This window comes from Pan paniscus, chromosome 16 (assembly GCF_029289425.2).
Source record: "Pan paniscus chromosome 16, NHGRI_mPanPan1-v2.0_pri, whole genome shotgun sequence".
NCBI classification, from domain to species: Eukaryota; Metazoa; Chordata; class Mammalia; order Primates; family Hominidae; genus Pan; species Pan paniscus.
The window spans coordinates 38,031,690-38,054,519 of NC_073265.2; the positions used below are offsets into that span (position 1 = coordinate 38,031,690).

At 37.4% G+C, this 22,830-nt stretch overlaps 1 protein-coding gene across 3 annotated transcripts in view; it reads right to left on the minus strand.

The window, feature by feature from the left end:
* The window catches only part of CEP152 (centrosomal protein 152), a 72,905-nt gene extending 52,124 nt beyond the window's left edge, over positions 1-20,781 (minus strand). For 2 of the 3 annotated variants that reach the window (XM_003831486.5, XM_003831485.4), the window contains exons 1-8: positions 20,636-20,778; positions 15,378-15,471; positions 7,754-7,857; positions 7,467-7,536; positions 7,110-7,385; positions 5,817-5,970; positions 3,132-3,272; positions 1,054-1,193 (exon numbers count right to left, since the gene is read on the minus strand). In XM_003831486.5, coding sequence (XP_003831534.4) covers positions 1,054-1,193; positions 3,132-3,272; positions 5,817-5,970; positions 7,110-7,385; positions 7,467-7,536; positions 7,754-7,857; positions 15,378-15,464 — 972 coding nt within the window. In that variant the 5' untranslated portion in view covers positions 15,465-15,471; positions 20,636-20,778. Of the gene's footprint in view, positions 1-1,053; positions 1,194-3,131; positions 3,273-5,816; positions 5,971-7,109; positions 7,386-7,466; positions 7,537-7,753; positions 7,858-15,377; positions 15,472-20,635 lie in introns of all 3 variants that reach the window. The other variant, XM_055098717.2, reaches the window with a different exon arrangement.
* Positions 20,782-22,830: the final 2,049 nt, after the last annotated feature.

Consider the following 22,830-nt stretch of genomic DNA (forward strand, 5'->3'; position numbering starts at 1 on the left):
ATGACACAGATAATTTGTGCCAGGCAGGGTTCTAAGCACTAAGGACATAATGACCAAACAGAAAAGGTCTAAGCTCTTACTACTTTCTAGTGGGAAGAGACAATAAATAACAAGTAAACAAATGAGATCATTTCAGATAGTTATAGAGTAATAGAATATGGCATGATGAAGGTGAGTTGGAGGATGGAGCTATGGGCTACTTTACATATAAAGTGAATAGCAAGTCCTCTGAAAAGGTAATTGTTTTTAGCTAAGACCTGAAGGATGAGGAGGAGCCAGACATGAGACAACACTGTTTAAACACTGTTTAAACTCTTTCATTAAACCATCCTCAGACTTAGCTACAAGTCTCACTCAAAACCAAGCTCATTATTTCATAGTCACTTTCATTTTTTTTTTCTTCAGACAAGTCTCGCTCTCGTCCCCCAGGCTGGAGTGCAATGGAGCAATCTCAGCTCACTGCAACCTCCGCCTCCTGGGTTCAAGCGATTCTCCTGTCTCAGCCTCCAGAGTAGCTGGGATTACAGGCATCTGTCACCACGCCCCGCTAATTTTTGTACTTTTAATAGAGACAGGGTTTCACAATGTTGGCCAGGCTGGTCTCGAACTCCTGACCTCAGGTGATTCGACCGCCTCAGCTTCCCAAAGTGCTGGGATTACAGGCGTGAGCCACTGCACCCAGTCATCACTTTCATTTTTAACCCTGCACCCTGCCAAAAAATGAATCAACCACCACCAGGCTTAGCTACCAATGACTTATGACTATTTCCAAAAATCAAATGGTTAGCTCATTAATCAAAGAATGTGAATGTGTCACCACTTTAAACTCAAGTTTAAAGAACAGTTCTCCAAATGGAGAAGCAGCAGGAAAAATAAAAATAAAAGCTTCTCGGGATACCAATTCTGAAGCAAACTATTGCAGTCAGGAAATTTAAGTTCTAATGCTTTGTCAATAACTTCAAAGTTCTTCTAAATTTAGTCCTACCCTACAAAAAGTTTTGTTAAATAACTAAACTTTTAACTTTTTTACCATACATAAGTTAAAATAGGTACCTGTTCTTCATTGACTTTTAATGCTTGTATCTGAGTCTCCAGTGCTTTTATTTGAGCTTCAAGCTGTATCTCTCTTTCTTTTCCATTCTGAAAGAGTTTCTGTGATTCTCGAAGGCTGAGAGTCAAACCATCCTTTTCATCTACGGTATTAAAAATGTTTATATAAATAATGTTCCTGTAGAGGGACCCCAATGTCACAATCCCAATCAGATATCACATCTGTATCATATATAAATGTTGTTGAATTAAATTTAATTCAGAAAAATGAACTTTAGTTGATTTAGAGAAAACCAAATAAAGAAATTACTTACTTACTTATTTATTTTGAGACAGTGTCTCACTCCGTCGCCCAGGCTGGAGTACAGTGGCATAATCTTGGCTCACTACAACCTCAGCCTCCCCAGTAGCTGGGATTACAGGCACCTGCCACCACTCCCAGATAATTTTTATATTTTTAGTAGAGATGGGGTTTCACTATATTGGCCAGGCTGGTCTCGAACTCCTAACCTCAAGTGATCCACCCACCTTGGCCTCCCAAAGTGCTGGGATTACAGGCGTGAGCCACCTCACCCAGCCCCAAATAAATAAATTATTTAAAATTAAAAATTAAAAAAAAAAACAAACCTGATACCAAAAAAATTTTTTTAGAGAAGCAGAACTACTTCCTTTAAAACTATTATTGCATCCCTTTTGGGGACAAATCCCTGCTAATCAAAGAAGTTATCTGAGGACTAATTATCCTACACATACTTGCAATGAACTCTTTTTTTTGAAACGGAGTCTCGCTCTGTCGCCAAGCTGGAGGGCAGAGGTGCAATCTCGGCTCACTGCAAGCTCCGCCTCCCAGGTTCACGCCATTCTCCTGCCTCAGCCTCCTGAGTAGCTGGGACTACTGGCGCCACCACACACCCAGCTAATTTTTTGTATTTTTAGTAGAGATGGGGTTTCACCATGTTAGCCAGGATGATCTCGATCTCCTGACCTCGTGACCCGCCCTCCTTGACCTCCCAAAGTGCCGGGATTACAGGAGTGAGCCACCGTGCCCGACCCACTTGGAATGAACTCTTAAATTCACCTAATGTTAAATTCTTCCCACATACTTTGCTATAACAGCTCACAAGTTCTTCTCTCAAAATAAATGTTATGAGCATTACAGAAAGAGACATTTTTACCATCAATTAAATTTGAAATGAGCTAGAGTTCAATCACAAAATTATTCTGCAAATGAAAGTTCAATGTGGACCAAAACTAGAGAAAGCACAAGGAGTAAGCAATTATAATTTGAATCTGTATTTACTCTATGTGTTTATCTCAGACATGGCACTTCACAATCACTAACTCTTATTTGGATTAAAACGTTTATGCTAATTTGTAGCCTCAGAAAACGCTGCAGTGCAAACTAAACACAAATCACTCTGAAAGCTGGAATACTTCATCCAGAGTAATGACATAAGGAATCAGACATAAGGAATCAACAACTTTTTAGGACAGAATGCCATCAGTACAGTTAAATAATGTTCAATGATTCTAAAAGCCTAAGTGAGAAAAGGAAAATATAGGGACTCCAAAATAGAGTGTCTTTTTTTTTTTTTGAGACAGAGTCTCACTCTGTCACCCAGCCTGAAGTGCAGTGGCGCTTTCTCGGCTCACTGCAACCTCCACCTGCAGGTTCAGGTGATTCTCCTTCTCCTGCTTCAGCCTCCCAAGTAGATGGGATTACAGGTGCCTGCCACTATGCCCCGCTAATTTTTGTATTTTTAGTAGAGACAGGGTTTCACCATGTTGGCCAGGCTGGTTTTGAACTCCTGATCTCAAGTGATCCGCCCACCTCAGCCTCCCAAAGTGCTGGGATTACAGGCGTAAGCCACCGTGACTGGTCTCCAAAACAGCGTGTTCCAAAGAGAAGTAATCCAAGGCCAACACTCAGAAATCCTGGGTTTTGTTTTGCTATGCCTCACTCACTATGAGCCCTCTGACCAAGTGTTTTTACTCTCTAAGCTTCGTATGTAATCTGAGGTTATTGGAAACAAGATATCTAACTCAGTGTACCTCATAAATGACAGCATCCAGCATCTTACCTTTTATTATTACAAGCTGGTGATTCAGGTATCGAATTTGACGTTCACTTTCATTTAACTTTTCAATTAAGTTCTCTAGTTGTCTCTCTTTTGCTTTGTTAAGAACCTGAAGTTGAATAATCTGCATATTTTCTGCAGAGTCTGGGAATTAAAGACAATTTATTAGATAAAAACATATCAAAATATAAATTTATAGTCATTTAAAGCAGTGTTTTTCAAACTGTGACTACAACTTTTTAGAGCATCATGAAATCAATTCAGTGAATTGTGACTAGGATTTAAAAAGAGAGAATATATCAGAGTGCATCATGTAGTAAGAAACAGTCTTATTTTGTGAAACTTGTTTCATTTATATATACCTGTTCATATAGATACATGTTGTACACCATATCACAATGTAAAAAAATATAGTTCTTACAGTGGGTCACTGCTAGAAAAGTTTGAAAGTCACTGGTTTAAGTTATAACCCTGAATCACTAACTACCATTTTAGCCAGTTAAAAATCAGTATATAACAACTGCAATGAAATAAAGTAATATGCTGTCAGAAAATTAAAAACAAAACAAGTACATCAGCTTCTATAAAATCATTTTTAAAGAAAATTTCTAGACAGCCTCAAAATATTTTATTTTAGGCAGGAGTGGGGAAAATATTATATTTATATTGATGCTGGCACATAACTGAATTAATTAGCTAGTGAATAGATTAATCAAGAATTTTGGGGAGGGAGCAGGGGAGAAGGGTTGAAAAACTATCCATTGGGTACTATGTTCACTATTTGGGTGATGGGTTCACTAGAAGTCAAACCCCAGCATTATTTAATATACCCATATAACAAACCTGCAAATCTACTCCACCAATACATAATTTAAAAAAAATTTTTTGAAGTCTTCTTTTAGAAACAATTAGTCATTTGGGGACCACTTTAAAAAGAAAAAAAAAATGGAAAAAAGGATTGGTAGGTATGCTTCAACTACATAATGATAAATATTCTACTTACTACTAGAGCAATGTTTCTGTTAGCTTACAATCAGAAATAAATGCATTTACTGAGTTTTAACCACTTGCTAACTAAATAATTCTGTCCTCTTTTTAAAAAGAGATCTGGTTAAATAAAGAAAATTAAAGACTGAAAAGTTTATACAAGTCAAACTCCTCATAGGTCTTATAGTAAAGCTAGCCCCATCTCCAAATTTTTTAAACTACTGTTGCTAAGAAACTATAATCACTAAATTGGCGCTACCATTAAGTTATTTAATTAACTTCCAAATGTCAAATTTAGACAAATGTGTACCTGACTCAACTTGAAGAAGTGCAGACTGTTAAGAAAGGTAAGGAAAGGTTTTTATATGCAGAAAGACCAGGAGATACAAATACAACTTTTCAAGGGAACTGAAAGAGTAAACACTAAGGAGATGTCAGGCCACTGCTGTGAGGTTCATTTACTCAACCTAAAACCAGTTATGTCATATACACTGTCCACTTCCTCATTCCACAAAAAACTTAAGAACAAAGAGAGGCCATCCTCATATTTGCTGTTGACTCCTTCAGGGGAAAATGAATTCTGGGCCTCCCCCTGTAACTACCCTGCCGTCCCAGTGTACGATGGAAGCAACAACATGAAGTCACAACCCAAAAGTCCAGTTTTCTCTTTGGTATAGCCCAGGTAAGCCAGAATATCCAGTATGACCTTTCCCCTAATGATTAAAGAGAAACAAAAAGTAAAACAAAAACACTTGCTGCCACACTCTAGAATTACACTGGCTCTTCAATATGCACAATAATTAGAAGCTATTTAGTATGCCAGACAGTATGACAAGAGTAATTCAGTACAGTCACTATATGGGTTTATATTTTGGGATTTTTGTTTTTTGATACTAGCATTTCATCTCAGAATTCTCTAGTACCTATAAGCACTTTTTTCATTCTCATATTTATATACATACTATACAAAAAAAACTGGCAAATGCCACATGACTGAACCTGATATCTAAGTAATTCTGAATATAAAGTAATTTATATCAGAGTTGACTAAAAACTGTAAAATCAAAAGAAAAAAGTTGATGATAGTGCTGATGTATTAAATTACACTTCTATATAGTCAAAAATCTGAGATTGAAAACTATGTTTCATTTTCCAAATTAGGCTTCAGTCAAAAAAATATATAAAGTTCATAAAAAGTCTTTTAAAATTTTTTTAAATTTCAAATAAGTCCAGGTATCCTGTATGATAGGCGAGGATACTTAACACTATACAAATAAGAAGAAAAGGCTTAACAAACTAGAATGACTGAAATATAAAGTTGGGAAAATGTCTTTTAACTTTTCATTATGAAAAATTTCAAATACATAAGAAAGTAAAGGGAATAATATGATGAATCTCCACGAACCCATTTCCCAGATTCAACAATTATGAACTCATGGCCAATTCAGCCACATCTATATTCCCACCCAACATTACCCCTCAACAGCCTATTATTTTAAAGTAAATCCTAGACTTCATGTCAGTTTATTCATAAATACTCTAGTATATATCTCTAAAAATAAGCGCTCTTTGAAATATCAAGCACAATTCTATTGTCATACTTACAAAATAATAATTCTTGAATGTGCTCAAATATTCATTGTGTATTCAAATTTCCCCAATTATGTGGTATTAAAAAATAAATATAAACTTGATACCTACTCTCATTAGCTCCTAAAAATTGTTGTTGCAGGCCTTCGAATGTGTCACTTCCTGTTATCTCCTGGGCTGGTGAGCCATCATTATTCTGGGCAGAAGACTGATAAGGTTTATATGTCACTTTATTATACGGTTCCAAACCTTGACAACTGGGACCCTGTGATAACAAATGAAACTGACATTAAGATTTGGCCTTTTCTTCCAAAATTATCTGAATTAGACACCTAAATTAATGTTACGTTACAGAGCTTACTTTTGGTACAGTTCAAAGTTGTTTTTATATATATATATATATATACACACACACACACACACACACACACACACATCTGCTCAAAAGTAGCACGTATTGTTATTTAACACTATTAATTGAAAGTCTGCAATACATAATTTATAGACACCTGAATTCTACTTTTGAGCACACAATGAAGGCAATTTTATAAATAAAACCCAAGAATTCCAATAAGACTATATAGAAATATTTTATTACAAATGATTTAGATTATGCCAACATCTTGGGAATATAAAAATGCACATATCCAATAACATGAACATGGACCACGGTGCCTCATATCTAATAAATAGTAACTCTTATGGGATGAATAATAACATTCTACGGAGATAGAATTAAGAGAAAATAACCACTTAACAGCCTAAAAAATCCATCCTGTCATTGTGTGACACAGACTAGCTGTTGAGGTATTTGCTGTCATCGAGAAATTCTAAGAAGCAACTAACTATATCCTGAGGTCTTACTTCATTAAACTCCCCCCCAGGAAAAACAAGGTTTTTTGGTTTTTCCTTCACATTCATCCTGTCTACTGTTATATCACCATACAAAACAGATATCAGCTTTGACATGTTTAACCTAAAATTTGTTATGGGTGGTGAGCAAGAAAACTGAGGAAATTAAATGTTGCCACCTACACAGAATTACTGCTTTAAAAACTACAATAAGAGACCTGAACATAGCTTCTCATTGAAGCACAGTGCAGTGGTAGAAGCAGCAGTAAATGAGGATAGTTATTCTTTGGCAGACTTAACTTTTAATGTTTAATCAACTATGTCCAAAGAGCCTCTATTTTAAACTTCTGACTTAAGATCATGATTGTATTAGACTGTAAACAGAAAATACCATGACTAATTCACCATGAACCTGAATAAGTGCCCTCTCAGAACTTCGTGTGGTTAAATTATCTTACCATTGTACTCACATACATTTCCTGAACACACACAAACATCACACAAATGCGTGTGCACACACACAAGTTCTTGAAAGTCAAGTTTTTACAATACCTGAAAATGGTTCCATTGAGGATCTGAAAATTTAATTACATTGGTTGCTTGGTTATTAAATTCCTGCTTCTGACCATTGGTATATGGCCTAAAGTTTTCAGGAAGGTGATATAAATCAGTCTGTTCACATTTACTTGGAGGACTATAACCACTTCCACCTTCATCTCCACCTTCAGGATGGTACACAGGATGTCGGTCTTCAGTTTTACTTCTATTTTCTTCCCAGACATTACCACATTTTTCTCCAGCATATAAACTCTGAATTTCATTATAGCCCTATTAGATAAAAAGAGTAAAACAAAAGCACGAAGATCCAGTCCCACCCTCACCAAAGTCATCATCACACCAGATACTTACATTTACACTTTGAGATTTGGGCAGCATTTGCTCATTCCAGCTCATCTCCAATTGCCCAGGATGATGTGGTCTCGAGAAAAAGGAATACTTTCGATTTAAAGCCTATCATTTATTTGTACATAGATAACACAAAGAACCCCAAGATTTTAACATTTTTCCTTCCAATCTTCACCCAAAATTTTAAGAATCAATTTACAATTTTATAATCATGTAATTATTAATCTTCATCAAAAGAAAAAGACTTATAGAATTGCAATATACAAGTGAAAGTGACTTCAGGTGCTTACTGTCCGTCTGTGCCATCCTCGCTGCAGTCCGAATACTGGAGCTCTGGAGAGGAGAGGTCGTCATCCAGCATCTCATGGGGAAGGTCTGTGAGTAACTGCTGCAACTGAGTCAAAAGGTCTGCATCAATATCATACCAACTTAAACACAAGACACCAAGCCAAAGCTGCCTTGGAACGAGTGGTTTTTTACTGTAGAGGTCAAAGAAGTTCATAATTCCCTCCTTTAATTAACTTCTTAAGTTCCACACAAATTATATTCATCATTTCACTTGGGGAAAAGGGAATACATAATTTTAGGATTTATATCAGAAGGCTTTTTTTTTTTTAACGAAGATCTCAGATTTAAATACACACAGAGCAGAATTCAAAAACTTTTTTATGGAAACACAGCAAGTCACAATAATGGTACAATCAATGCATTATGTTATCACAGGGCAGGCAGACCAAGTCTCAGAATCCTGTTTTACCAGTAATCAGACCTTGGGGAATTGACAATTAGGCATCCCACAGGGAATGTGAGTAGCCAGATGCACTCTGGCCAGGTGATGAGAACAGCAGCAGCAGCAGGTGGCCTAGAAGCCCTTAAATGCTCTGATAATGTAGAAACCCATGGGAGTCACTAATTAGTGGAGAGCCATCTAATTCCAAAGATGAAAAGATACATAATACTCTGCTCTCATACAACATCTGAGTAAAAGAAGAGTTGGAAGACTGTTTTCTATAGATAGCACATGCAAAAGCATGACACTACATCTGACATTAAATGTTTGATTTCTCTCTCCTATTATTTTCTAGAAAAAAATCAGTTTTAGCATTCTGCTTATTATATAAACTAGATAGACAAAATTAATTCATTCAAATTTCAAATGTGATAAAAAGATGAATAAATCAGCTAGTCTGTTAGACATAATTCAATAACATTTAGGATTTCAATAACTGCTATTGTCTTTCTTCAAAACCCAATATAATAATATTACCCTAAAAATCCCAATATAATGTATTTCTTAAATTATGTAACAATTAGAAGATCAAATATTATGTTACTAAATACTTTTTAGGGAAACTGTTTCTAATTACTTCTCTTTAAGAAACTAAGCACCAGTTTAATTAACAGCTTGATTAAATCCCTCCAAAGGACATAAATCAAACCCCATAACATTGTGCAAGTGGATTTTAAAGACCTTAAATACTTTGTAAAACCTTTCAGGAAAAAAAAAATGAGATGCTCCCTGGTCTATAGCATTTTTTTTTCCACTTTACCTGTCATTAGTACAAAAGAAATGGAATGTGTCCATAAAACATATCTGAGTATTATGTTAAGAATTACCAAAAAAAAAAAGTTTCTTAAACAAAATATGTATAGTAAAAGTTAAATAAATATATTTTATGGAAGGTCTGAAAGGAATGCCCCAAATTCTTAACTGAGCTTTGGTGAAATAAAATTTGGGAATGGGAACAGAGTATGTTGGAGGTGGGTGGGAATACTTCCTCACTCTATATTTATTTCTCATATTCACTGGATGGGTTTTTTTTTTAAGCGTTTCTCAATCCATTTGTCTTCTAAAGATGCAACGAGAAAGATATTTTCTTCAATCAAAAGTTATCTTCATCTTTAAATCTGTTTAACGCTAACATTAACACGCAAGACCCTCATTAAATGCTCATCTCCACATGCAAGGTACTTGAAAAATCATTTTGAGAATTAGCCATATCAGAGTTGACTGAGAGATATAAAAAACAAGAAATACAAAAGACACAACATGAAAAACAAAACAGAACACATCAACATATTTGTACAAGACATGCCTCAAATGAAAGGTAGCAAAGCAATTCTACAAAGACACAAATGCACTAGAGAAAAAAGTTGCATCTATGAGGTCTTTTAAAAGTAGCACCACTTGTTGTCTATAATTATGCATCACTGCTTTAAGGAAAAAGACTACCCCCACATGTTACACAAGGAAAGATAAAACAAATCTTTTATACTTACATTAAGTAAAGACTCCTGAACAGAAAGAATATTTTCTTGTAAACCTTCAGTAAGGTTCAAGTACATAGCCTTAAAATTCAGGGGCGCCTTGACAGGGACATCTGAAGAGTACATTGTTTTCCCCACACAAAAACAAAAAACTACATAATAATTCAGCAGTTATTGTAGCTTTGTGACACCACAGAGAAAAATTAATTTGAGTATAAGCAATCAGCTAATCAAAATGCTTCTGGATACATACATAAACATCAACTAGCAAAATCATCCCTATAGTATTCAGAGTCTTGCAAGATATTTTACATATATGCTAACATTTTAAAATTGATCTTCAAAAAATTTATCCATCAAGTTCTTTGGCATAGCTGGGTCATATTCCCTGGCTTCTTTAAGTTTCAGGGCAGAGAAAAGCTAAATGAAGTCCTCCTAAATAAGGCCATTCAGGAACAAAATTCCACCTCCAGTGTTTCCATTTCCCAGGATCAAAGTGTGTCCTCTTTATATACATTGTCAAATTGCCCTTTGGTCACTAACCCTGTGCAATAAAACACAAAATTGCCATATCTAGATATGCATGTTACCAAATAGAGAAATTTAGAAACTATACATTTTCCTCATTAAAGATCTATCAAACTTCCAAATACAGATTCAAGAACAGAAATAACAATCCTTATAAGTGATAAGATTTAATACCACTCATTAATTTAAAATTCATCAGACTGCTTTTTGGCAGCAAGCAGCAATCTCAATAGGATATTACTGTGTATTAACCGAGTTTAAAAATTTAACAGATACCTTCCCTGTAAGAAAGACAATTTGCCACTCTAAGGCTTCAGTTGAAATAAATTCAGAATCATTCTATAAACTCCCCTCCTTTTCTACTTCATGTTTCTTTCTTAAAAAGAAAAAAAAAAGAGAGCATTTTACTCAAAGAACTTTGCTAACAAAACACTTTGCAATAACCCATGTAGAACATACAAAAGCCTACATTCAGGGGCAAATGTAAAACAGAGAACATATAAACCTTTTGTTAGGATTTTCAACTTAAATTAACTAAACAGATTATCTTCAGAGCCTATAATCCTCAATATTCATGAAGGCAAGAGGCCTTAAGTTACAAACCATACAATAATCTTCTCCCAAGAGAAAGGGTAGCAAATGGAATATCTAACGGTCATATTCCCTTTGAACAGGTGACCTCTTAGTATGCTTCTAAAAAGATTCTGATATTCTCAAATATGAATTATTAAATAATGCTTTCATGGATACATGCTAAATGTAAACAAATACTAGCTTTACAACTCCCTCTAGTGGAAACAAAATATCAAAATGCTTCCATAATTACATCAAACAAGGCAGTTAAAAAGTGGAAGAAAGGCTATGCAATGGAAACCTTGCCTCTAAAATACATGATGCTGAGCTCAATGGAGCTTTATTATTCTATTAGAGGAGTACCACTATAAAAACCAAGTCAGTATTGCCAGGTGCAAGTTTCTATCTGCCACCTGCTACCTAAACCATCTAACTTTCTACTCAAGATCATTTTCAAATATGTCATCACTAAATGACCCGTCAACACTAAATGATCCATCATCAGCAAATATTATCTTGATATCATAGATTACCAAGTATTTCTGCCCCAAATCACCAGCTCCAGAATATATACACACATAAACAGATAATTTTACTATCTAGAACCAACAACAATCACAGAGCTACTTCTGGTGACACTGCAGAAAGTACATGTCTACTCCAGCTGACTGTGAGAGTCCAAAATGGCAATCTTCTTTAAGCTGTGGCTTTACCAACAACTGAGAGGCTTATAACAAGCAGGCCTATTACAAAAAGACCTTTATCTGGGCCTGGGTGCAGTGGCTCACACCTGTAATCACAGCACTTTGGGAGGCCGAGGCAGTTGGATCACCTGAAGTCAGGAGTTCAAGACCAGCCTGGCCAACATGGCAAAACCCTGTCTCTACTAAAAATACAAAAAAAAATTAGCCAGGCATGGTGGCGCATGCCTCTAATCCCAGCTACTTGGGAGGCTGAGGCAGGAGAATCGCTTGAACCCGGGAGGCAGCGTCAGCCAAGATCCCGCGATTGCACTCCAGCATGGGCAACAGAGCAAGACTCCATCTCAAAAAAAAAAAAAAAAAAAAGAACTATATCTCTGTAATATCCAACTGTGCAATCACAAGTATAGAGACTTTAGGTGAAAAGCATTTTTGCAAAGTCATATTGTTACATTATGAATGAGTTAATACAAGAGCTTCTGAATTATTTTCTGGGACAGCTTTATAAAGAAAAGTTTGCTTTGGATGATATCTCCTTCTTAGCAAGGACAAGTATTACCAGCAGCTCTCAAGTGGTACAATCAGAAAGTAATGTCCTCCAGTTAGTTAGGAGAAACATAAGTAATGTGTGACAATTAATTGATATTAACTGACATGATACATATCTCTATGATGTCATCACTCTCACTGATCTACACCCTAATCTGCTCTGTCGACTATTTTTAAGAGATGAGAGTTTCAGTTGAAACACTGTGAGAAGCTGTGGTTTATGTACCTCTCTACTATGCCTTTATGCCTTGACCCACAGTGAGCCAACTTTTATTAATGTACCGTTAAGAGTTGTAGCACTTTAGAAATAGATTATAGGACGTTTCTATAAAATTCTTGCTTTTTTTTTTTTCCAAAATATGGGTATATTTGTGATGGTCTCTGGCTTGAGATCCACTGGTCTAAATATCCTCTAAATATTGAATAAAGTATTTACTAAATCCTTTCCTTTTTCTGAATGTTAAAGGCACTTTCTCCATTTGACCTTCAATACAAACAATGGAGAGAATAGAAATGGAAAAAGCAAAATCATAATTGTAAAGCTGCTCATTAGGATGGCATGAGGGTTGGAATGGTGTATTCATTGGGATATGGGCACATGTGGACAAAATCCCAACTGGCACCAAAACAACAAAATTAAACACAGCTTGGAAAAACATGCTGTATTAGCAACTGGCCTTTCATCCCAGGCAGTGAAAATCAGGACTATCCAACCATGTACCAAGAGAGGCTTTCACAAACCCTTAGCAGGGTAGACTATGAGTCAGATGTGGTATGCCTGGTAAGCCTTATAGCACATCATCAGGGATAAAGGCATTCCTCCCACATCAGCAACTTGAACACAAAGTGATTCACTAAGTAGAGAAAGCAATATGCATTAGCCCACTGCTAACAGTTATAACCTAGCCACAATCCCAAAGCCGCAGTCCCAAAGCTACCAACCAGGTAGACAGGATAAAACAGCTTTTTTTCTTTAATCTCTTAAGGCTGTGAACCATTTGGCTATTGCTGGGTCAGGAAGACTGAGACAGTTAAAAAAAACCTTCTAGATATGCATGCAAGCTTGGGTTTGACCACCCAATTTATTACTTTAACTTGTAGTGACAAAGTATACATACAGCTGAAGATTTGTGAACAGTTCTGAAGTTTGTTACTAAAATTTGAACCTCTCTAGCCTCTCATCTCACTTTTTCCCTTGAAGCAATTATTTTTTAAAGTAAAAATATTTTTATTAACATGAAGTTTTTTTTACAAATTTAACCATAATCATCATGTTAGAGTCAATTCAGCTATATATCCTTCCACTCTGCTAGAAATACTCATTCTTAGATACTTGATCTTTCAAGAACAACTTTTCCCCTGAAATTCCCTATCCCAGCATACAATCTATCAAAGAGGTGATCCCAAATAGCTGTTTTCTATATTATCTAGAATTAATTGCCTCCTTAACTAGTATCCCCTCTAAAATTTTAACCACACAATACACTGGCAGTAAGCTCTCTCTAACACCCTACCTATCTCTCTAATATATTTCTCAATGAAAAATCACCTGTCAAAATATTTTTTCTTCTTTACAGTAGTGATTACTTAAACTGACCTTCTCAAGAATCCCAGTGGCTAAACCCCAGCCAACTATCCAAGCCCAGTCATGAAAACCTCATGCTGCAAGTTCAAAGTAACAGAAAATCCTCATTCCCATCCTTGCCACAACAATTGTTGTGAGGGGCCCTGCCAAAATCCGGAAACCCTCACCAGGGTCATAAACTCAAATGCCCTCAGGGCCCTGGCAGAGAATTTACCAGAGTGAAGCAGGCAGGTCTGAGTGCATAAGCCCATGTCTGTGTGAGAAGTGGGGACTGTGGCCAGCTGGGGAAGGAGAGCCACTGCTCAGTTCCAGCCCGCCTGCTGCCATGTGCAAATACAGGCCAGGTGTGGCCAGGGCTTTGGATGTTTTTTAGATAAGCCAGAGACTCTGCAGTGCTGCATAAAATTTTCCCATCTTCAAATACAGATTCAATTTTTTAAAAGCACTCTGCAACCAACAATACCTGTCTGAAACAAATTCAGCAAGTTGCCAGTTTTCTATCACTGCCTTAATTCTACCACCAGCCACATGAGCAATGGTCAACTGACCCTATTCCTTGCTTCCTGTTAATACTCATGGTCCGCAATAACTATTAAAAAAGATTTATTTACATGTTAGAAAATGGGTCATATAAAAAATAGCGTCAGGACAAAAGAAGCCTTTTATCACAGACAATCAAGAAATTTGACTTACACTAAAAACAACCAAAACAACTAAATTCACTTCCACCAATAACACTATTACTGCTGCTATTACTATTGCCACCATTTACTGAACATTTGCTATGTGCCAAGAATTCTGCTAAACACTTTATATATAAATAATATGGTCTCTCCCTTTTATTCCTTTCCTTCTATAATCTATTCACCATGCAACCTTCTGAAAGATCTTCAAAAATATGATATCAATTTTCCCTGCTTAAAATCCTCCACTGGCTTCCCATTGCTCTTAGAATAAAATACAAACACCTTATCATGGCTTTCCATGATCTGACACCCATATCCACCACCCAACACTGGCTCATATATACCCAATACCATGGCCTTCTGGCCACTCCACATGATCTGTGGCATACACGGGGTCTCTTCCCAACTTCCCAGCTTACACTCATTGGTGTTTTGGCCTAGACTGCTCTTCCTCAGGCTTCTGCATGGCTGGTTCCTTCTCATGAGTCAAGTCTCAGCTCAAATATTGCCTCCTCCCACAGACCTTCCCTCACCAGCCCATCTACAGCAATCCCCTACCAATTGCTTTCATAGCACTCCAATTTGTTTCCCTGTCATTTATCAATGATAAATTATCACTCACTCAAATTACTTTACTCACTTGTTTACTTGTTTATTGTCTGCCTCCACTAGGATGTAAACTACCCAAAGCAAAGAGCCTTGTCAGACTTGTTCATGGCAATGTTTCAAGCACCTAGAAACTAACCTTCCACTTCCAAAGCCAACCATTACCTCCTAAATGAAAAGAAAAATTTAACCATTTATCTGATGATATTATTCACAGTTGTGTTTTATTCCTGTCTCAAAAACAGAAGCATTCCACTTATTCACCTTTTCAGTCTAAATAGCAAGCAGATTTTAGGGTCGTTTTTTAAAAAAAAAAATCCAAATCCCTTCAAAATGACACAAGATGATATAATTTTGATCAAGAAATAAAACTTGTTAAAGATTGGGTTTAGTGGCTCTTTTTTTTTTAACAACTTACCTCTTTCTCTCTTTCATAGTCCTCTTTGTCATACTCTTCATCTTCATTTTGCACTGGTAGTGCCACACTGCCAAAGTCTAATGACATGGTCCTCCTGTGGGAAGGGAAAGATGTTTGGTTTCTGAACACCACATAAAATCTCCGCAGAACAAACTACATAAGAGATGCCATACATACACAAAGTGAAAAGACAGAAACAGACTGGGAGAAAATATGTATAACTCAGTTATGGCCAATAAAAATAATGGTGATTCATAGAAAATAGCTATATGACAGCAATTCATGGAAAAGAAAACATGCAAATAGGTAATAAAGCTATGAATAGACCTTTCTAGTGGTCTGAAAAGTATAGAACAGTAAGATTTTTGCCGACATGAAAAATCAGATGACAATAATAATAAACTAGAAATGTGCCAAATGTAAAAATCTTAAGCTCAAACAAAATTTCAAATGTGATATATTAAACATGGCACAGGCAGTACCCTATTGCTTCATTTTTTTTAAATATCAGAAATCCAAATATCATGCTTTACAAGAAGAAGGCCCCTAAATCATGAGTGAATGACTACTACCCAGAAACCATTTACAATTCAGTAAATGCCATAGAGTGCACAACAAAATATAAGTCTTAAATGTCCTCCTCTTAAGCTTGATAAAATCAGGTTCTGGCAATACACTCGGGAAAAACAGAAGTGAAGGCTGTGAAGCTCCACCACTGTGGACTTCCAATTCCAAAAGCAACAGCAAGAGTTCCCTGGGGAGCAGTCACTGCTGCGGCAGAAGCAGCAGCAGGAAATGGGTTTTCAACTACTTACATTCAAAAAAGCTGCTGCTGATTTAAATTGTACTTAGGGATCCTGACACTATACATAAACTCCTCAGAACTTCAAAGCTCTGAACAATCACAACAAAAAAGTAGGCAAGTGTCATCAATTACCTGGCCTAACACTGCCCTCCATTCAGTCCACTGTTGTTCATGCCAATGAAACGCACTTGGATGTGAGCCTGAGCCACAACTCATTCACTACACCTTTCAAGCTCTAAAATGTCATTAAATTGGAAGTAAAATCAGAAGCATGGAGACCCAGCAATCCAAATGCATTTTACCATAGAGAACTTAGCTCCCTCGTCTTAACAGATACGAACTATATCACAAACTTTTGTGGAAGCCAATAGCTCTAGAGCAGACAATATCCTATTTCATCAGATCTAAGATGTCTTTGATTCTATGATGCAGTTCCATTTGTAGCAGTAGGAACAAGATGTAGCCAATCAAATTATGACATAACATTAATTTTAGGACGCAGTCTATGTTGTAGATATTAAAGTGTGAAAAGAAAATACGCAAGCTAGAATAGATGAATATGGTATTAAAGATTAACACACATATGAACTTCAGTGGTGAAAATCCCCCTATGACAAGTTTTTGTTTTTCAAAGACTGAGTTATGTTTCTTGGCCAACCTCTAATTTGCAGTCTACCTTCTAATCCCTTCCTCTCTGGTCCCTACACCCAACCCATCCCTTTTAACTCATATCAACTCAGACTTTACCACAACTTAAAATCCTCCAGCCTCTGCTTCTCAGACCACACCTACTCCTTTCTACCCTTGTGCCAGGGCTAAAGGGGGGAAGAGACATGCATATCGAGGAAAATAAATCTAAGTCTATCTATAAGAATCCTTCTGTATGTCAACATAAGACGAAGATATGAATATGATAAAGAGCCTGTAACATGAAATGGTGAGGGTAAAACACACAATCTCATGTCTCTAGATTTTTTTCCACTATGCAAATAGACTTAATATTCTACAGAACACTATATATATTGAAAATACTAGCCCAATTAAATCCTATGTCCTTAAAAGAGATGAAATTAAGCTGGACCTTAAAGAAATTCCTGAATCCTCCAGGCAGAAGAAATCCTTTCTGTTTCTGAATTCTGTGTCTTCTACCTTTCTTTCATTCAAATATAAATACAAGACAAAATATGGAATTTGGGTTACTTTCTCCTTCATTAAGTTAGAGAAGAGAGGTTTGTTCCAATCCTTTACTAACCTGCCATCAACTGATGTTGATTATTGAAAAAGAACATTAAGATTTATAAGAGCCTATTGCTAAAAATGTAGCTACTAATATTTTAAATAGAGAGCTATTTTTTCTCAGATAGAGAATACTTACGGTTTTGTTTTTAAAGTAAAGAGAATGTAAAATATGAAAGTATATATCTTTAATGTTATTTTAAATCCAAAACATGTCATTAAAGAAGACATCTAAAAATACCTGAAAAGACCAAAATCTCCCCCACTGAAGAAGGTATAAGTTTTCCTTATCAGAACTATAAACTATAAAAGACTTTAAGAAATGATTTCAGACATAAAGGGAAACCTGATCAACTTAATGTGGTTAAAAGTATATATAGTAAAAAGGTAATACATATTTTAAATGAGACTTAAAATAAGAGCTAATACCTTATTAATCACCACTCATTATCACTGCTACCAGAGACTTTAGTATAATATTCAGAACAACAAAAGAGACTTCTTTAAAAAAAAAAAAAAAATAGCAAGATAGTAAATCCAAAAGCCATAAAGAAAAATGTGATGGAAACCTAACCACAAAAAATAAAATTTTGTTTAAGGCAAAAGACATTAATGAGTCAAATATTATTTATGAAAAAATACATCAATAACAAAGTCAAGAAAAATAAGAATGAGAAAAATATTTGCAAAGCACCTGACAAAGTCCCAATATAAAATTATTACAAAGAAATGAGAAAAAGACAATCCAACATAAAATTGGGCGACTGACATGACAATTTATTTTAAAAAGTGTAAATCAATTAGTTTGAAAAGATGCTTAAGCTCGTGATGTTTCAAAGAAGTGTCATTTAAACAATATGCCATTTTCAACCACTAGATTGAAAAAACAAAAAAAAACAAAAAAAAAAACTTGTTATCACCCAGTGGTGACTATTTTGTATTTTGTATGGCTCATGAGTTGCTGGTGAAAATATCAACTGCTAAACCATCTTGAAAACTATCAATATTAATATATTGAAAATTAACATTTACACTAGTAAAATTATTTTGAATTAATTTGTCAATACTATGCCACTAGTAAAAATACTGAAAATTTTCTATATCTATTGACTCAAGGCTGACCACTTGAGAAATCAAGATGCAGATTAAGTATACAGTATGTTTTGGTTTTCTTCTTCAATAGCAGTCTGGTAGACTTTCTTCCTAGATAACTTTTTCTGAACCCTTAACAAGACTATAAAAAGTATGTCCTGTTGTTACACTCAGATGGATGCTCTGACCCAGCATTCCTTTTGTTGTCCCCGGTTGTTTTCTCTGCCCTCCTTGCAACAAAACCAATGGGTATTTGGACAAAAGATTACAAAGCAAAAGTAGCATTGTTTTTGCTTCATCTAATAAACTATAAGCACCCTGAAGGCAGAATTAAAATGTATCTGCCTGCATGCACATGGTGGGTACATAACAAATATTTGTTGACTGAATATGATATAGGCATGTTACCTTATACGAATTCATTACTTCAATAAAATTTTATTGAATACCCACTGTGTTCCAGATCATATCCTAGATGCACCTAAGACATGGTACCAGCCACGAGGAGCTCACTGTCTCTGCTCACCCTCTCTTAGATAGAGCCACTGATATAAACAGTTACAATAACATATTGTAATAAATTCCGTAGTAGATGAAAGTACAAAGCACAAATTAACTTTTCCTAAGAAGAAAGGATAGTTTAGAGAAGTTTTACAGAAAAAAAAAAAGAGCTTTTAGATTAGAAATAAATCTTAAAGGACACAATATGGCTATAAGTGGCTCTAAGAATGAGGGCACTCATTCAGACAACCTGGGCTCAATTCTGGCTCTTCTATTTATCAGCAGTGCAATCTTGAGCAAACTGTTTCTGCTTCTACGTTAAAGAAATGGGGGTAAAAATAATACCTACTTCAAAGATTGATTCTGAGGATTCACAAGATACTACATGTAAAGTAATTAGCACTATGTACCAATCAATACATTGTAGTTTTATTACTATTATGACATTATTACTGACGAATAGGAGTCTGCCAGCTACCGAAGAGGTTTAGGGAATAAAGAGGATTCCGCATATCTGAGAAAAGGTGAATGTGCAGCCTATGAGAAATGTCACTTCTAATAATGCAACCTCCTATGGAACAAAAATGCCACCCTCCTTCAAGATGCCCTCCCAAGCCTGTTCCCCCATGGAGCTGGCCACTCCTTTGCACTTTCAGACTGTATTTCTTATGCTTTTCTTATGGCTTCAACTTCAGCTTCTCTTTAGTTGAGTGCATTCACCTGTCTAGGGAGTGCATGTTCATTGTCACGCACTATGAAGGTATAAGGTGATAATAGGCTTAAATCAGACTCGAGTTCATGACTACGATATAGGAAGGGTTATAAACCCCCACAAAAGGGGTTTCTAAGAATTGCACTGGGAGTTGGGAAATTCTACTTACTTGCTGACATAACTCGCCTTCTAGAATGGAAACAGCCAGAGCACATAGCCCGGTTTAGACTTGCAACACCTGGTGGAGGCACCTTATTCATTCATTCGACAATTTACCAAGCACTGTTCAAGATTACAAAGTTTAACAGGACACGATGGAGGGAAAGAAAATAGACATATAAACAAATGATCGCAACATCTTGTGATCAGTGCTAATAACAGCACTTTGGACAAATTGATTCAAGTTGCCCAGAGAGCGGAGCGAGTAATGCTAATACACAATAAGCATCCACAGGCTGACCGAATGACCTTGAGGAACTGTTTGGCGTCAGCTACGGCACTACAAACATGACCAAAGCCGCACGGGGCCCAGGATGCCCGGGGCTGCTGGCTTCGGGTGCCAGCGTCACTTGTACTCGGTCAACACACGTGCACAGAGCACCTACTGTGAGCCAGGCGTGACGCCAGGGTGACCAAGGCGGGGTCCGCAGAGTAGGGTCTCAGGGCGACCCCAGCAGCCTGGAAACGAGGCGGGCTTCCCATATGTCACTTCTAAGTAGGATATTGGAGGAATGAAGAGGTCTAAATGACACGTTAAAGGTAAAAGCTGAGCCCGCAACATACGGGCAGTCCACCACCGCGGGATTTGGGGAGGGGGCAGGTCAGCACCCCCAGGAACCCTCAGCCAGCATCCCGAGGACCCCGCAACTCCTCTAACCCCAGGTCCAAGCCCACCCGTGAATCAGAACTTACCGGAGGCCACGGAGGCTGTTACCGCTAGGAAACTCTAGTCCTGGCGGAAGACCAACTTCTAGCAGATCCCCTTACCCTGGCTCTAGTCCACTAAGCTCCTTCCTAGTCACAACCGAACTCACGGGGCGGAGGCCCTTAAGGAGCACTCGCCTCCTTCAATCGCCGACTAGAAGCTCGCCCGGTGGGCGGAGCCGTGCCGGCTCGGGGCGGAGCGAGGAGGCAGAAGTCTCCGCCTTCCTCAAGCTTGGTTGAGAAGTCCGCCTGCAGTTGCAAAGTACGGCTGTTTGAAAGCGGGCGCCAGAGGTGGCGGGAAGCTCCCCCTGTGCGCCCATTGGTGGATTCGAGAGCCAATTACGAGGAAGTTACCCCGGAGTGGGCGGGCTGATCGGTTGCCTAGAGACGCCGAGGCGCTTCACCCTCTACCTTCGGCCAGGGTGCAGCAGTCTTACGGGGACCCCTTGCCCGTTTGGTACCGGAGACTGCAAAGGTGACTCGTGCCTCCTGCGCTTCAGCACACAGAATCCCGCAGATTCCCCACCGAACTCTTGCCTTAGAGGTTTTTTACATTTGCCCTTGTTTTCTAAGGCGCCTGCTTCCCCATTATTTAACAGCCTTAGATATTTTGCTTTGTCTTCTTCCTTACTAGGTGCCGCTTTGTTTACATTTTTGATTCTTTAATTACTGATAAGATGGCACATTTTTCCACGTGTCTATTTACTACTCTAATTTCCTCGGGTGTGAGTGTTCTTGTCACTTAGGTGTATATTATTAACCTGCCCCTAAAGACAGCGCCACCCAGTCCTCAGTAAAGCCCAGTACTGTGTCTATCTTCTCTGGCTGAAAGGGTTCCAGTGAATAATCAAGGAATTGGTGGCGGCAGGTTCACATATCCTTTCAACCCTTTCCCATGTGTACTGGCACGGAGTAAAATGGTTGTTCGAGGCTCTTCATAATGTGGCTGGTTTTCCTTTGCTACTTCACCGTCCGCCCCCATGATGCCTACACTGACCCCTGTAACCCCATAAACTGGTATAGGGTTTGGCAAACAACAGGTAATTTAACCCACTGTAATAGAATGAATGAAATCACAGGCTGAGCTAACAATGGTTCCCAGAGCGCTTTTTTTCTTTCACCTGCTGTGAAAGCTGTTTCTTTCACCTGCATCGCCTCTACCTTACTTCTCCTGCTACTTAGTTTTGAAGACAGACTAGCACCTCCTTTGAAGCCTTTCATGACACACACTCCCTCACTTTGCAAAAATGATCTTTCCTACCTCTGTACACAGTGTATCCTATATATCCTATTATAGTTCTTATATCTACTGTAAGTTTTTGTGTGTCTGTTACACTCAGTACAATGTGAATATCTTGAAGTACTCACTTTACTTCTTGGGTGTCTAACATAACCCTGGTAGGCACTCAAAACAATTATGTTAAATGAGTAAATGAATAAATGAACAAATAGATGAAGATTTTGGCAGGGGGGCGGGCAGAAAAAGCAAATAAAAGGCCTTCAAGTAAATGGCATTTGTTGAATCTGAGCCAAGGCATCTTAGTGAGAATTAAATGCACTTTTCACTTTTCACATCCCACTGAAGTCGATTGGCAAACTGTATGTTGCATTCTGTGCTGAGGGTTATGATGGAGTGCTGCAGCAAGAATGCCATGTGATCCCCATGCACAAACAACTGCTTCTTAGAAGGATGAAAGCATAAAACGTGTCAGGGGAAGCACATGAGGAGGCAGTGTTTATAATCCATTACACAGTGCTTTACAGATTGGTAAATTCTTTCACAAGCATCATCTCATTTGGTTCTCACTACAACACTGTGGGGGGTTAGGACAGGTATTCCTACCCATTTTCCAGTTGAAGAAACTTACATAAAAATAAATTAAATGACTTGTCCAAGGCTACACAGCTAATACAAGGCAGACAGAATCTGAAACCAGGTCCTTTATCTCCAAACCCAGAGCTCATCACTACATACAAAATATTTTAGTGAGACTAGCATATATGTGACAAAGAGGGAAAATAAAGAATAAATCAACCTCCCATCCTGCCATGCCTCTAAAAATGGTTTTTGGTGGAGTTATGGATATATTCAACTGAATTTCTTTGACCACCTATCCTGTTTAAGTCCTGGCCTAGGTGCAGGGTAGGACCCCTATGCTCAAGGTACCAACACTCTGAGTTAC